We start from the raw sequence: 16,094 nt of genomic DNA on the forward strand, positions 1-16,094 counted from the left end.
CAATTGGGTGGGGTCGGGCACTGCGACATTGTTCCCACGGGGTTCTCAGTCCTGGGGGGGGGGGGGGGTGTCTGATCTCCTCCAACATTGTTCCTGTATTTCATGTATCTTAATATCACCTCAGACAGGTGACACACTCACGAATATGGTATTGTATTATACTACCCTTTATATCTTCCTTTTCTTATGTAATCTCATACATGACATTGAAAATGTTCATTTGGTTGTTATGTTATGTTTTTTTACTTTTGAAACTCTAATAAAAATGTATTGAATGTAAAAAAAACATCTTAATTCGCAAGCTATTTGATAAGAAAGTTTGGAGGGTGGGTCCACAAATAACTTCTACAACATTGAGATTCACCCTTGTTATATTGTATCCCTGAAAGCATCTATTTTCAAATGCCAGTCTCAATACAAGTTTAGGGCTTAATTTCTGAAGTGAATGCAGGTAATGTAGAATTTGCTGTTGATGAAACTGCTCCTATGGAGGCATCTCTAGATGTTGTACATAATGTGAGACAGGACCCCTGTGATCAAGAAAACAACCAATTTGATAAAGCCTCTCCCCAATTTTCTAAGGTTCAGGGACATTGGGCCATACAACTTAACTCATACAGACATATGGAACTGCCTAATTTACAAAGAAAGTCCATGTGCCTGGTTTGATATTTTGCATCTTAGGGAGAAGGGACAAAAACTGTGCTTCTTAAATTTAAAAAGAGACCTTTAAAAAGTTAAATAAAATCATATAAAACTTTGTATGTTATGTGGGCTTATACAGTCACTAACGATTGGAAAGTACTGTGTCATTGTCCTATTTCCTTTGCCATATTTGTTCAGTTTAAATAGTTCATGTGTAGAGTGAATTTCACCTAAAATTTGTGTACCAGATGTTGTATTTCTACACGCTCATGTTGAGCGCAATGGTTGTTATACTAATTTGTCTTTTTTGTATCTTGTCAATAAAAAGAGTTAAAAAAATAAATAAATAAATAAAAATAAAATAAAATAAAAAAGCAAATTGAAATACCAGCCACTCAATGGATCCAACTTAGTGGATGGGTTTGTTTTATAGGGTCAGACACATTGGCGATGGAGTGGATTTTTTGTTGTTCACTTATCTCTAATCATTACTGAACAAACCTTAGTTCCAAGGTGTATAGACCAACCCAGCATTTGAATATCTTCACTCAGCACAATATTGCTTGCTGCTTATCAGGTGAAATGCTTGTTATTTTATCTATGTGTCACAGAGAAGGTTATTTGCCGAAAGCAGCTGCTTATACAACTGTCAACGTACTTAAAAATGTATTCATATATGACTTCTATGAAACCATGGTTTTCATTTATTAAAGTGTCTGGAATAAAAGCTGTCTAAAAGCTGCATAAAAGGATTCAAACCTGCACTTGAAAATTAAAATGACAGTTGTGAAGGAAAGCCTGAATCTGATCGGTGGCATTATTTCAGGCCCATAGTGCTTTGGAAAAAATATAATTTGTGTGCTTGTCACGTCAATAAAACAAGTCAAGTTTCTGATTCTACTAAAAACTGTGAGATAAAACCATGAACCTTTAACTGACAAGAGATTCAGCGCTGCTTACTACATTGTTTAACCCAATTACTAAGTCAATTCTAATTATTTTTATTCATGCCTAAACTAAAATGATATCAGCAAGTAGAATTTTTTTTTTTTTTTTTAAAACCATGTATACTGTTAGGGGTTGATTTAGTATAGGCAAATTGGGGGTTAACTTTGCAAGAAAATTTTCCCTTACCTTAATGAGTGTTATGAAAATTCACTTTGTAAGGAATCACATGCCAGGAAAATAAAATAAAACAGGAATTTTGCTTGTGCATGATTGGATGATGGAAGTCAACAAGAAGTTTCACCTCACTCACTAAGGGAAAATGTCCTTGCAAAGTAAACAGTCTGTTTGTCTTTAGTAAATCAACCCCATAGTGTTTCCATAAACCTGGAAAATGATTGTTCACATCTGCTAGCGTCATGCATTCTATGCATTAAGATAAAAAGCCTTCTGTGTTTAGCAGCCTCCCCAGCACTCACTAATACTAACCTGAGCCCCATCTCTGTCCAGCAATATCCATGAGTCCCTCAGCCGTCCGGAACTCTCCCTCCTGATTGGCTGTCAAAGTCAGTTAGCCAATCAGGAGAGAGGGGGCAGGACCGAACGTGTGTCTGAATGGACACACGGAGCTACAGGTCGGCTCAGGTGCCCCCACAGCAAGTTGCTTGCTGTGGGGGCACTCGGCAGGAGGGAGGGGCCAGGAGCACAGAAAAGGGACCGGAGAAGAGGAGGATTGGGCTGCTCTGTGCAAAACTAACTGCACAGGACAGGTAAGTATAACATGTTTGTTATTTATTTATTTTTTTAAACAAAACTTTACAACAACTTTAAGTAGTAAAATATATAAAAAAAAAAATCACATGTAAATAAGTATTCACCGCCTTTGCTCAATACCTTGTTAAAGCACCTTTGGCACAAATTAGAGCCTCAAGTCTTTTTGAGTATGATGATACAAGCTTGGCAAACCTGCTTTTGGGCAGTTTCTCACATTTTTCTTTGCAGTACCTCTCAAGCTCCATCAGGTTGGAGGGGGAGCGTCGGTGCGGTGCACAGCCATTTTCAGATCTCTCCAGAGATGTTCAATCGGGTTCAAGTCTGGGCTCTGGCTGGGTTACTCAAGGACATTCACAGAGTTGTCTTATAGCCATTCCTTGGTTATCTTGGCTGTGTGCTTAGGGTTGTTATCCTTTTGGAAGATGAACTTTCACCCTAGTCTGAGGTCCAGAGTGGTGGTAGAATAGGTCTTCATAAAGGATGTCATTGTACATTGCTGCATTTATCTTTCCCTCGATCCTGACTAGTCTCCTAGTTCCTGCCACTGAAAAACATCCCCACAGCATGATACTGCCACTACCATGCTTCATTGTAGGGCTAGTATTGGCCAGATGATGAACGGTGCCTGGTTTCCTCCAGACATGACGCTTGCCATTCAGTCTAAAGAGTTCAAACTTTGTTTCATCAGACCAGAGAATTTTTTGTCATGGTCTGAGAGTCCTTCAGGTGCCTTTTGGCAAACTTCAGGCAGGGAGGTTGTCATGTGCCTTTTACTGAGTAGTGGCTTCCGTCTGGCCACTCTGCCATACAGGCCTGATTGGTGAAGTGCTGCAGAAATGGTTGTTCTTCTGGAAGATTCTCCTCTCTCTACAGAGGAATGCTGGAGCTCTATCAGAGTGACCATCAGCTTCTTGGTCACCTCCCTCACTAGGGCCCTTCTCCCCCGATCGCTCAGTTTGGCAGGACAGCCACTCTAGGAAGAGTGCTGGGGTTCCAAACTTCTTTCATTTATGGATAATGGAGGCCACTGTGCTCATTGGGACCTTCAATGCTGCAGAAATTTTGCTGTACCCTTTTCCAGATCTGTGCCTCTATACAATCCTGTCTCAAAGGTCTGCAGAAAAATTCCTTGGACTTCATGGCTTAATTTGTGCTCTGACATACACGGTTAACTGTGGGACCTTATACAGACGAGTGTGTGCCTTTCCAAATCATGTCCAATTAACCACAGGTGGACTCCAATCAAGTTGTAGAAACATCTCAAGGATGATCAGTGGAAACAGGATGCACCTGAGCTCAATTTTGAGTGTCATGAGAAAGGCTGTGAATATTTATGTAGGCGGATTTTTTTTTTTTATTATAAACAAATTTGCAAAGATTTCAAACAAACTTCTTTCACATTGTCATAAAGGGGTATTGTTTGCAGAATTTTAAGGAAAAAAATGAACTTAATTAAATTCTGGAATAAGGCTGTAACATAACACAATGTGGAAAAAGTGAAGCGTTGTGTATACTTTCCTGATGCACTGTATATATATATATATATAAATATATATATATATATATATATATATATATACACTATATTACTAAAAGTATTGGGACACCTGCCTTTACACGCACATGAACTTTAATGGCATCCCAGTTCCAGTCTGTAGGGTTTAATTCTGAGTTAGCCCACCCTTTGCAGCTTTAACAGCTTCAACTCTTCTTGGAAGGCTGTCCACAAGGTTTAGAAGTGTGTCTATGGGAATGTTTGACCATTTTTCCAGAAGGGCATTTGTGAGGTTAGGCACTGTTGTGTAGGGGAAGGCCAGGCTCGCAGTCTCCACTCTAATTCATCCCAAAGGTTTTCTATCGGGTTGAGGTCAGGACTCTGTGCAGGCCAGTCAAGATCCTTCACTCCAAACTCGCTCATCCATGTATTATGGACCTTGCTTTGTGCACTGGTCCAAATCATTTGGTGGAGGGGGGATTATGGTGTGAAGTTGTTTTTCAGGGGTTGGGCTTGGCCACTTAGTTCCATTGAAGGGAACTCTTAAGGCATCAGCATACAAAGACATTTTAGACAATTTTGTGCTCCTAACTTTGAACTTTTGAACAGTTTGAGGAGGGCCCCTTCCTGTTCCATCATGACTGAGCACCAGTTCACAAAGCAAGGTCCATAAAGACATAGATGAGTTTGGGGTGGAGGAACTTGACTGGTCTGCACAGAGTCCTGACCTGATAGAACACCTTTGGGATGAATTAGAGCGGAGACTGCGAGCTAGGCCTTCTCGTCCACATTAGTGCCTGACCTTTCAAATGAGCTTCTGAAAGAATGGTCAAACATTCCCAAAAACATACTCCTAAACCTTGTGAACAGCCTTCCCAGAAGAATTGAAGCTATTATAGCTGCAAAGGATGGGCCAATTCAATATTGAACACTGCAAACTAAGACTGGGATGCCATTAAAGTTCATGTGCGTGTAAAGGAAGGTGTCCCAATACTTAAGGTAATATAGTGTATAAAAACAAACAAACAAAAAAAAAAATGTGGTTATTAACCACTTAAGCCCTGGAAGATTTTACCCCCTTCCTGACCAGGGCCTATTTTGCGATTCGGCACTGCGTGACTTTAACAGACAATTGCGCGGTCGTGCGACGCTGTACCCAAACGAATTTGACGTCCTTTTTTTCCCACAAACAGAGCTTTCTTTTGGTGCTATTTGATCACCTGTGCAATTTTTTGATCATGCGCTATAAACAAAAAAAGAGCGTAAATTTTGCAAAAATAACAATATTTTTCACATTTTTTTATATGAAATTCCCAAAATAAAAAGTAAAAATCAAAATTTTTTAACATTTTTGGCCAATTTGTTTTATGCTACCTATGTTTGGTAAAAAAAAAATCGCAAAAAGCGTATTTTGATTGGTTTGCGCAAAAGTTATTGCGTTTACTAAGGGAAAGATTTTTGTCATTTTTGTTGTTTTTTTTTTTTAACGAGTAATGGCGGCGATCTGCGACATTGCGGCGGACAGATCGGACCCTTGACTGACATTTTTGACACTTTCGGGGTTACCAGTGACATTACTGCAGTAATCAGTGCTATACACATGCACTGTTACTGTAAAAATGACACTGGCAGTAAAGGAGTTAACTTTATTGGAGAGGGAGGGGTTAAGTGTGTCCCTAGGGTAACGGACGATCGCGAGTGCCCGGCGGACATCAGGTCTGCCGGGCACACGCGCGGGGGGTCAGTGACCGCGTGGGAGCGCGCCTCTGGCGGCGCGCGCTCGCTCCCTAGAGCCTCACAGGCGCGTAGTCCTTTGTCGCTTTGCCTGTGAGGGGCTGACCGCCGCAGTAAATAGCCGTGCGGCGGTCGGCAAGCGGTTAAATATCATCAAAAAAATATATTTATACGTCTAAAAAAATTCTATACATTTTTTTGGCACAGAGTTGCATGACAGTCAAATTATCACAGCCCTGAAAAATGGCCAAGTACTAAAGTGGTTAAGTACACCACACATTACAATCTGAAAAATACAACTATTTAGTACAAGTGCCTGCCTGGATGAAAATTAATTGTGTAGTTTAGGTAGGTCCTTATGTGACGAGGGGGTGGGGGTTTTTGATCTTGAGGTAGTAGGAGTAGGTTTTTGCCTCCGTCCCTTGTGTCTGAAGAGTAGGGGTTTTTTTTGGTGTCTCAAGCCAAAATGGTAGGTCCTTATGTTACATAGTTTTGATAAATCTAAAAGAGAGTGTACTAAGTTTTTACAGTAAGATTGCTATGGGTATGGTATGCTTTGCATTGTTTTTTCAATGGGAGGGTCATCCTTCATTATAACTATCTCACCAAAGTCAACGTCACATTAAAGAGGAAGTAAACTTCCATCTTTAGGTTTTACCTATAGCTAAGACTATATTAAGGCTTACCTACAGTATAGGTAGTGTAAAAATATCCTAAACATGCACCATTTAGGAGATATTTACTGAGCTAGCAGCCATTTACATCACTGGTGCATGAGCTCTGAAGGAACGGCCACCCGTGGCATTTCTTCAGAGCAGTGTGCCCTGACTGGTGGCTCCCACGCGCATGTGGCAAGTTACAGAGCTGGAGCCACAAACCCGGAAGGAAGGCCCGGGTAGAGATGGATGCTGCCTCCAGCGATGGCATCGCATCGCTGGAATACTTTGTTTTTGCGATGCATACTAGCACATTATACCTTTGCCTTGCAGGAATGAAAAAAAAAAAAAAAGTACAGCGGTTTACAACCACTTTAAGAAAAGCTGCAGAGTCTGCATCCCTTTAGAACAGTGGTTTTCAAGCACTAGGCTGTGGCCCAATGCTGGGTCATGGCCTCCCTACTTCCATAGCTGCAAAGGATGGGCCAAATCAATATTGAACCCTATGGACCAATAATAGGATGCCATTAAAGGTTACGTACATATAAAGGCAGAGGCGTCCCAATACTTTTGGTAATGTAGTGTGTGTGTGTGTGTGTGTGTGTGTGTATATATATATATATATATATATATATATATATATATATATATATATATATACAGTAAAACCTTGGTTTGAGAGTAACTTGGTTTGAGAGCGCTTTGCAAGACAAGCAAATTTTTTAAATAAATTTTGACTTGATATACAAGCGATGTCTTGATATACAAGTAGCGTCATGTCACAACTGGGTATAAAAGAGTAGAGAGGTGCCTCTAAGTGTAGCAATATTGTTACATTTAATGAAGGTTCAATATTTAGCAGCTCACATGGTTGATGATTAAAACAGGCACATCTAAGTATCCAGGCATCTGGGGTAAAGCTGACCATATAGACCAGCCTCCGCACTGCCATATTCATCACACCCTTCCACGCTGCGCTCCACGAGCGTTTCGAAGTCTCGCTTTCAGATCACTCTACTGCAGGGTAGTCTTCCCAATCACAATTGCAGACTGACATCGGTGAGAGCCAGTGGTTCAGAAGATGGTCTATGTGGACAGCTTTACCCCTTATGCCTGCATACTTAGATGTGCCTCTTAATCATCAACCATGGGAGTTGCTAAATGTTGTACCTTCATTAAATGTCCCCATACTACTACACTTAGAGGCACCGCTCTTCTCTTTTATACTCTGTAGCTCCTGCTGGATTTTGCTTCTAATCCCCTTGTGGAGGCACCATTTGTGGATGGACATTTTATGATGACACAACCTATCACATTGCTATAATCTTTGTATATAGACTCAAAACTGAAAGACTTCTGAATAAATGGTTGTGGAACAAATCATCTGAGTTTCCATTATTTCTTATGGGGAAATTCGCTTTGATATAAGAGTGCTTTGGATTACAAGCATGTTTCCGGAACGAATTATGCTCGCAATCCAAGGTTTTACTGTATATATAAATAGTATTGTTCAGTGTACGTTAATTTTTTTTCTGCTGGAATTTGAATTCTACTCTACTGCTTGTCCACTAATCTTTCATTTTCTTCATTAGAGTGATTGTCTTGTTTTTTTGTCTATTAAAATAACAATCATGTTATACTTATATGCTCTGTGTAGTGGTTTTGCACAGAACAGCCCGGATCCTCCACTTCTAGGGTCCCTGGCTGGAACTCCTGGCTCCTCCCTCCAGTTGAGTGCCCCCACAGCAATCTGCTTGCTATGGGGGCACCCGAGCCAAGCAGCAACTCCCTGTATCCATTCAGATATGGAACTGCCAATGACCTCCTCATTGGCTAACTGAGTTTGATTGACAGCAGCAGTAGTCAGTGGTGGCACTGCTGTGTCTCAGCCAATCAGGAGGGAGAGTCCTGGAAGGCCGAGGCTTTTGTGGACATCGCTGGATCAAGAGGGAGCTGAAGTAAGTATTAGAGGGGCTGAGGAGGGCTACTGCACACAGAAGGCTTTTTATCTTAATGCATAGAATGCATTAAGATAAAAAAAAACCTTCTGCCTTTACAACCACTTTAATGAACTGTGAACTGCAACATTACTTTAAAATTCCTGTATAATATTATAATATTTAAAAGAGTGTTGTGGAGGCTCAAACAGCATACTTATTCATTTTTTCACTTTTGCTGTCTTTTAAAGCTTACACAGGTGGAAGACAAAGGCAGACATCCAATGTAATCTTGCCTAGGTGTACACTGCCAAATGTTTCCAAGCAGCCTGTACCAAGTGAGGCTTCAAGTGATGGAGAGCCTGATGTAACTGGGAATGATGCACACTGTGCAGTACTGCTTGGTGACGATGTTATCTATTCAGAACACAAAACTGAGGAATGCAACAACACTACTCCATTAATACCTGCTCCTGAAATTGCAAGGTGTTCAAAAGCTGAGAAAACCGAAATACATAGCAGTTGTAAAACAACAGAACATGATCAGCACCAGTCAATGGTACCACTAAATGAAGTTGGCAGTACATGCACAGCTCTAAAAGACCCAGGTAAAGATGGCAGTACATATTTATGCTTATTTACTAGGGCAAAGGCTGAAGTGCAATAACCCATTCTAAATGTTCTCTTGGTCATATACTGATAAAGAAAGAGTCGTTTACTTTGAGCTACTGCATATTATTTATTATTTTTAACTCCTGTCTTTATTTTTTAAATTGTTTTTAAACTTACATTTTTTTTAAAGGTTATTGGGCAGCCAAGGTTCTATACTTACCTACTTAACTTCTGATATCTTATACTAAATACCCAGCACTGTTCATATTCTCTGGTGACTTTTTTCCCTCTACCAGTGCTGCTTACCAGAATTTACTGTTGACCCTTTTGACTTACATTTGGACTTTCACTTAGAATTACACAGCAGGACTTTAACAGGAGAATGAGCCTCAGAGAGATACATTTTCCAGACTAGCTTATCTGAGCCCATACCTAATATTTGAAAGCAAAAGCAAGTGTGGTGTTACATACAAGCCATCCCCCTAAAATATTATAGCTTTGAAGCTAGTGAAGATGATGTATTAATACAGGCCTGAGATTGGCAGATGGGGAGATATCTACTGGCTGTAGCTAGATCGTCTGCAAGCCTCACTTGATGTTTACATTGGCTAGAGCTAACGAGCACCACTAAAAAGGCATCCTGATGGGGTTGCAAAACCAACACATATATAACAAAGTATAATGCACTACTATGCCAAATAGAGGTCCACTCTGGATCACTAATGTACAAAGATTTAACTATTTTTATGTGTAAAGAGAACCAAAAGAAAAATAAAAAAAAGCAAAAACACACTCTAACCTTTAAAAGTACTCAGTAAAGGAAAGGAGGGTTTATGCTATAGAAGGTCTTTATACTTTCTCGGTAAATGATGTTAACAGTGACTTACATGCAATAGTTTAGAAAGGTTCTTGCTTGATGACAGTAACATTTTCCAGCAGATTGTTAACTATTTGTTATAATGAGCACTTTAATCATTGAATTACAGGAACAGTCCAATAATCACAAGCAATGTACAACATCACAAGAATTATTTCTGAGTTATGTATGGCCACCCTTAAAAAAAAAAACTGTGGTCAAACTATAAACATTAAAGTGTTTAAATATTCTTAAACTCTCACTGACCTCTGTATCTGCAGGCACTGTGGAGCATGTCATTCTCAAAGTTTGTGATGCTGTTCAAGTCTTATCTTAGCAGCTCAGCTTCACAGCACAGCAGGAGGAGCTATCCTGCTCAGAGAATGAATTAAGTGTAGGGTGTCTAACCTTTAGACCTTCCTGGACCACATTGGAAGAAAATAAATTGTCTTGGGCCATACATAAAATACAGTATACTAACAAGGATAGTTGATGAGCAGAAAAAGTCAGGTAGATCACATTAACGATCATCGATATAGATAATGGACTTATCTGAGTAATAAAATACATTTTTTTGTTATATTTTTTATTATCAAAGTAGAAGAGGGCAAAATAAAACTATTTTGATATTTGACACTGTTTTTGATAAACAAATAAAAAATAAAAAATACAGATTTGTAAGCAAAAAGTGCCAGAAAAGGCTTAGTCTTCAAGTGGATATAATAAAAAGCAATATAAGAGATAAATGGCACGCAATAAAGTGGTTCTCGGAATGTCCTTTATAATTACAAGTGCCTTGTGCAAATAAAGAGTATAGTTACTCTGTCATATTGCAGCCCTGCTAAACCATGCTTAGTGCGGGCTGCTTTACTGGGCTGTCCAGGTGTACCACTTCCTGGGTGTGCTTGATGAGTTGAAGTCACTTCCTGTAGCTCCACCCCAGTGTACGTTTCGTGGTGATGACTTGAATGTGAATATTATTTTGTTTATTGTGGTTATTTTTTAATAATAAAAGGTTTTACACTATTGAAGCTCTTCTTTCATTTGGCCTTTTTATGATGATACTGGAGAGTTTGTGAAGGTGAAATTGTCACCGTTCCTGGATAATTGATTCCCTGGGGGGAAAAAAGCATTTATATTTACCCACTCTACCCGGGGAAGGGGGGGGGGGGGGGGGTTTGATTTTCTGGTGAGTTCTCCTGAGTGGTGGTGGAGGCACATTGGTGCAGTGAAGCACTGAAGGTTAATTGTGGACTATGTTGCACTTTTTTTGCACAAGGCACTTTAATGCATTCACTTTATCTCACATATTGCATTTTATTATATGTAATTGTACTGTGATGAGTGATGAAAAATGGTCATTGCACTCTGATGATTAATGAGCACTGCAAACTATAACAACAGATTACTGGAACACCTTTTGTGTTATATGCAGCAGCTAAGGGTTTTTTCTTTTTCTTTTAGCGCGGGGGATTTTGTTCTTAATAGAAAAATTATATGAAGACATTTTTAGGTTATTTTCTGACAGTTTTAATTAACCCAAATATTTGGTTTATACATTTGTGAATGATTAGTAGACTAAAGCCTAGTACACGCTATCAGTGGGTTAAACTAAAAAAAACTGACAGCTTAGATAGGAGCCATTGTACTAACAATCCAATGTTAGTATAGTAATCTCCCTGCTGAGCTATTGTGTTCTGATGGCCCCCCTCCAGAAAACTCTGGTCAGGAGCTAGTCGGCTGCTAGTTTTCCAGCATGCACGGTCGACAGAAGGCGGCTGCCATACACACAGGCCGAAGGTCGGCCATTTTTCATTGAGCTGGCTGACATTTAGCCCATGTATATTAGGCTTTATTTTAGATTTACATAGTACAAGCTATGTGCATATTAGGTTTTGCATACGTAGCATTTAAAACTAATTGACTATAGCTGGCTATAGAATTTCATTCAAAGTCTTCATTTTAAAAACGCTTGTTCAGTTGTATAATCATTGGTGAGATCAAAATGGCATTAGTTTCAACCATGGTGATGGGAAAATTCAAAGGAGCAGGATAAAAAATCTTTTCTCAAAGGATCACTTTTCTAACTGTGAATGTGATTTTCATTTGGAACTATCTATTGACTCCAAAATTGAATGTCAAAAGTAAACAAAATTGTATAGTATTTTTTACAACATTTGTCAAGTCATCATATGTACTGGAAAGTTTCTTACAAGTGTTTGTTCCAAAATCTACTAGTGTATGGCCAGTTTTAGCCCAGAGTTGTCACTATAAATAACACATATAGATTTTAACAACAACTTAAACACAGATTGTTTCTTCTACATTTATTTTTTTCTTTATGTTACTAACCACCATATATATGAACTTTCCTCTGTATTGTCTTTTCCAGATTTGTCTGAAAGAGCTTCAAGTTGCAGCAGCATCTATAAATCTTTAAGTGCATCATTTTCCCAACTGCACTCATCACTTTCATCCTTGTCTTGCAAGTCTGAGGAAACATTTAAAAACTCCTCCAGCATTGCTGCTACAGTTCATGACAGAAAATCTCCTCCAGCAGCCAGTAGATGCAGTAGCCGGGTCCCAAGTCCTGGACTATACAGTAAGAGTTGCTCTGGTAACGCCGACCTTTACCAGGCCTCCTCATATTCAGTGAGAAAATATTCACAGGCATCAGACTTTTCTCCTTTTGACAAAATGTGGCATGACCATTTTCTTAATCACTGGCCAGTCCTTCCGCCAATCTCCCCACAAAGAGGTTAATAAATGTTTATTTTTTTTTTTTCTCTTCTTTCTGATTCCATATGGGCTTGTTCACAGGCCTTTGCTTGTGTGTGTTTGAATACTTGCTTGCCTTGACTGCTGTGAGGGAATTGTTCCACTAATGCTGGCCATCCTCAAATCAATGGATGCACGTAACAACAGAAAGTGCCTCAGATGTAGTGGTTTCCACAGGTCCTTTGTTAGGTCTTTTGTCAAGCATTTTTGAACCTAATAAATAATGTCAAAAGCTTCTATCATGGCCAAAAATGTTCCTTTTCAAACATTTCTAATAGTATTTTTGTTCTGTCATGTCTCCTAGTGTTGCGAAGAATTTGTGCCGCACAATAGGAATGTGCTGTATCGCGTGCCGCTTAGGGCATTGTGCCGCTTTTTTTGTGGTGATCTTGACTCAGCAGCTACTTTGTTCTAAAAAAAATGTAGTTTCGCTTGATAAACGTGGTAATGCTTAACAGTTTCTAATTGTATGATGTACTATCCTGTCTAACGGCACACTATTCTTTTTTTTGCCTGTGCACGGTAGTCATTGAAGAACCTGCTCACAAATTAAAATTATTTGAGATAAAGTGGCGAATATTGAGAGGTTGATTTTGCATTGCGTCCTAGAATCTTATAAAAGCACGCAGCATATTTAATTTAGCCTTTCTCCTACCAGAAATGGCTGATAATGTATATACCATACTATGGTACACAGCAAATGTTAATGTAATGTGGAAACTTGCCAAGTTATATTAGGGTATGCAAAGTTAACCACTTAAGCCCCGGAGGATTTTCCTGCTAAAAGACCAGGGGGTATTTTGCGATTCGGCACTGCGCGACTTTAACGGACAATTGCGCGGTCGTGCGACGCTGTACCTAAACGAATTTGACGTCCTTTTTTTCCCACAAACAGAGCTTTCTTTTGGTGGTATTTGATCACCTGTGCGATTTTTTGATCACGCGCTATAAACAAAAAAAGAGCGACAATTTTGCAAAAATTGCAATATTTTTCACATTTTTTTATATGAAATTCCCCCCAAAAAAATGTAAAAATCAAAATTTTTTAACATTTTTGGCCAATTTGTTTTATCCTACCTATGTTTGGTAAAAAAAATCGCAAAAAGCGTATTTTGATTGGTTTGCGCAAAAGTTATCGCGTTTACTAACAAAGGGAAAGATTTTTGTCATTTTTGTTGTTTTTTTTTTTTAACGCGTAATGGCGGCGATCTGCGATTTTTTTTGCGGTACTGCGACATTGCGGCGGACAGATCGGACCCTTGACTGACATTTTTGACACTTTTGGGGTTACCAGTGACATTTCTACAGTAATCAGTGCTATACATATGCACTGTTACTGTAAAAATACACTGGCAGTGAAGGGGTTAACTTTATTTGGGAGGGAGGGGCTGTGTGTGTCCCTAGGGGCGTGATTCTTACTGTGATTGGCTGTGGCTCTAGCTGTAAGGACACTGATCAACGGATCTACATACTAGATCCGAGTAATCAGTGTCTTTACAGCGAGGAGAATGACAGGTGGCTTGTTTACACAAGCTGCCTGACATTCCCCCTCCCCCCCGCCGATCGCCGAGTGGCCGGCGGACATCGGGTCCGCTGGTCACACGCGCGGGGGGGCGCGTGACCACGCGGGAGCGGGAGCGCGCCTCCGCGGGCGCGCGCTCGCTCCCCAGACCCTCCCAGGCTAGTGACGTTAATTAACGTCACTCTGCCTGGTAGGGGCTGACCGCCGCAGTAAATCTACTTGCGGCGGTCGGCAAGCAGTTAAATGCACTTGCCTGGTATTGCTGTAAACAGGTTCTCTTTATGCCAGGTTATGTTGTAGATTTATTGGTCTTTTGCTGCACTCTGAATATTTTATTTATGATGACAGAGATTATTTTGAGTAATGGCAATCTATGCTGCATCTTATTATAAGAAGTTTGTAAAAATGTAATGTATTACAAAAAGTATTGTGAATGCTCCAATGTACACTGCTCAAAAAAATGAAAGGTACACTCACTTTTTAATCAGAGTATAGCATCAAGTCAATTAAACTCCTGAGATGTTGATTTGGTCAGTTAAGTAGCAAAGGGGGTTGTTAATCAGTTTCAACTTCTTTGGTGTTAATGAAATTAACAACAGGTGCATTAGATGGGCAACAATGAGATGACCTCCAAAACAGAAATAGTTTTACAGGTGGAGGCCTACTCATCTTTTCTGACTGTTTTTCACTAGTTTTGCATCTGGCTAGGGTTTACTGTCACTACTTGTAGCATGAGGCAATACCTGGACCCTATAGGGGTTGCACAGGCAGTCCAACATCTCCAGGATGGCACATCAATACGTGCCATTTCCAAAAGGTTTGCTGTGTCTCCCAGCACAGTCTCAAGAGCATGGAGGAGATTCCAGGAGACAGGCAGTTACTCTAGGAGAGCTGGACAGGGCCGTAGAAGGTCCTTAATCCATCAGCAGGATCTGTATTTGCTCTTTTGTGCAAGGAGGAACAGGATGAACACTGCCAGAGCCCTTCAAAATGACCTCCAGCAGGCAACTGGTGTGAATGACTCTGACAAAACAATCAGAAACAGACGTCATGAAGGTGGCCTGAGGGCCCAACATCCTCTAGTGGGTCCTGTGCTCGCTGTCCAGCACCGTGAAGCTTCATTTGCATTTGCCATTGAACACCAGAATTGGTAGGTCCGCCACTGGTGCCCTGTGTTTTCACAGATGAAAGCAGGTTCATACTGAGCACATGTGACAGACGTGAAAGGGTCTGCAGAAGCCATGGAGAGCGTTATGCTGCCTGTAACATCCGTTATCATGACCGGTTTGGTCAGTGATAGTCTGGGGAGGCATATCCATGGAGGGACGCACAGATCTCTACAGGCTAGGCAATAGCACCCTGACTGCCATTAGGTATCGGGATGAAATCCTTGGACCCATTGTCAGACCCTACCCTGGTGCAGTGGATCTTGGGTTCCTCCTGGTGCACAACAATGCCCGCCCTCATGTGGCAAGAGTATGCAGCCAGCTCCTGGAGGTTGAGGGAATTGATACCACTGAATGGCTCCCATGGTCGCCTGACCTAGATACAATAGAACACCTCTGGAAAATTATGTTTGGGTCCATCCGACGTTGCCAGGTTGCACCTCAGTCTGTTCAGGAGCTTAGTGAAACCCTGGTCCAGATCTGGGGAAAAATAGCCCAGGACACCCTCCGTTGTCTCATTAGGAGCATGCCCTGATGTTGTCAGGCATGCATACAATGCGGGGCCATACAGTTTACTGAGGATCATTTTGAGTTACTCCAATGAAATTTCAGCAAAATGGACTAGCCTGCTGCATCATGTTTTTGGGGTGTCTTTAAATTCAGCCCTGTGTAGGTTGATCATTTTCATTTTCATAAAACAATGTGGCATCCTTTTATTCCTAACACATTACCCAGTCCATATCAGTATAGATATCCAGCATGATATTTTTCCCCATTGAGATCTGATGTCTTTTCAAAGTGTTCCTTTAGTTGTTTGGAGCAGTCTATATTCGGGAATGTTAAAAAAAACTAGACCCACTGGAAAGATTTATATCTTCTGTGGCTTTAGCAGCTAACCTTAATGTAATTACGTATAGAAACAATAGCCAAGCTTGTATTTCTGTTGATAGCCCTTGTCGGTCAGTGACCTGAAT

At 40.4% G+C, this 16,094-nt stretch overlaps 1 protein-coding gene across 4 annotated transcripts in view; it reads left to right on the top strand.

Moving 5' to 3' along the window:
- The window catches only part of LOC309552023 (uncharacterized protein), a 472,505-nt gene that overhangs the window by 146,589 nt on the left and 309,822 nt on the right, over nucleotides 1–16,094 (top strand). For 2 of the 4 annotated variants that reach the window (XM_082252767.1, XM_082252769.1), the window contains 2 exons: nucleotides 8,438–8,794; nucleotides 12,047–12,412. The exons of 1 other annotated variant lie outside the window; for it this stretch is intronic. In XM_082252767.1, the coding sequence (XP_082108893.1) occupies nucleotides 8,438–8,794; nucleotides 12,047–12,412 (723 nt within the window). The remainder of the gene's footprint in view (nucleotides 1–8,437; nucleotides 8,795–12,046; nucleotides 12,413–16,094) is intronic. One more of the 4 variants, XM_082252768.1, reaches the window with a different exon arrangement.

This window comes from Pelophylax lessonae (assembly GCF_965119305.1).
Source record: "Pelophylax lessonae genome assembly, chromosome: 4".
Lineage (NCBI taxonomy): Eukaryota > Metazoa > Chordata > Amphibia > Anura > Ranidae > Pelophylax > Pelophylax lessonae.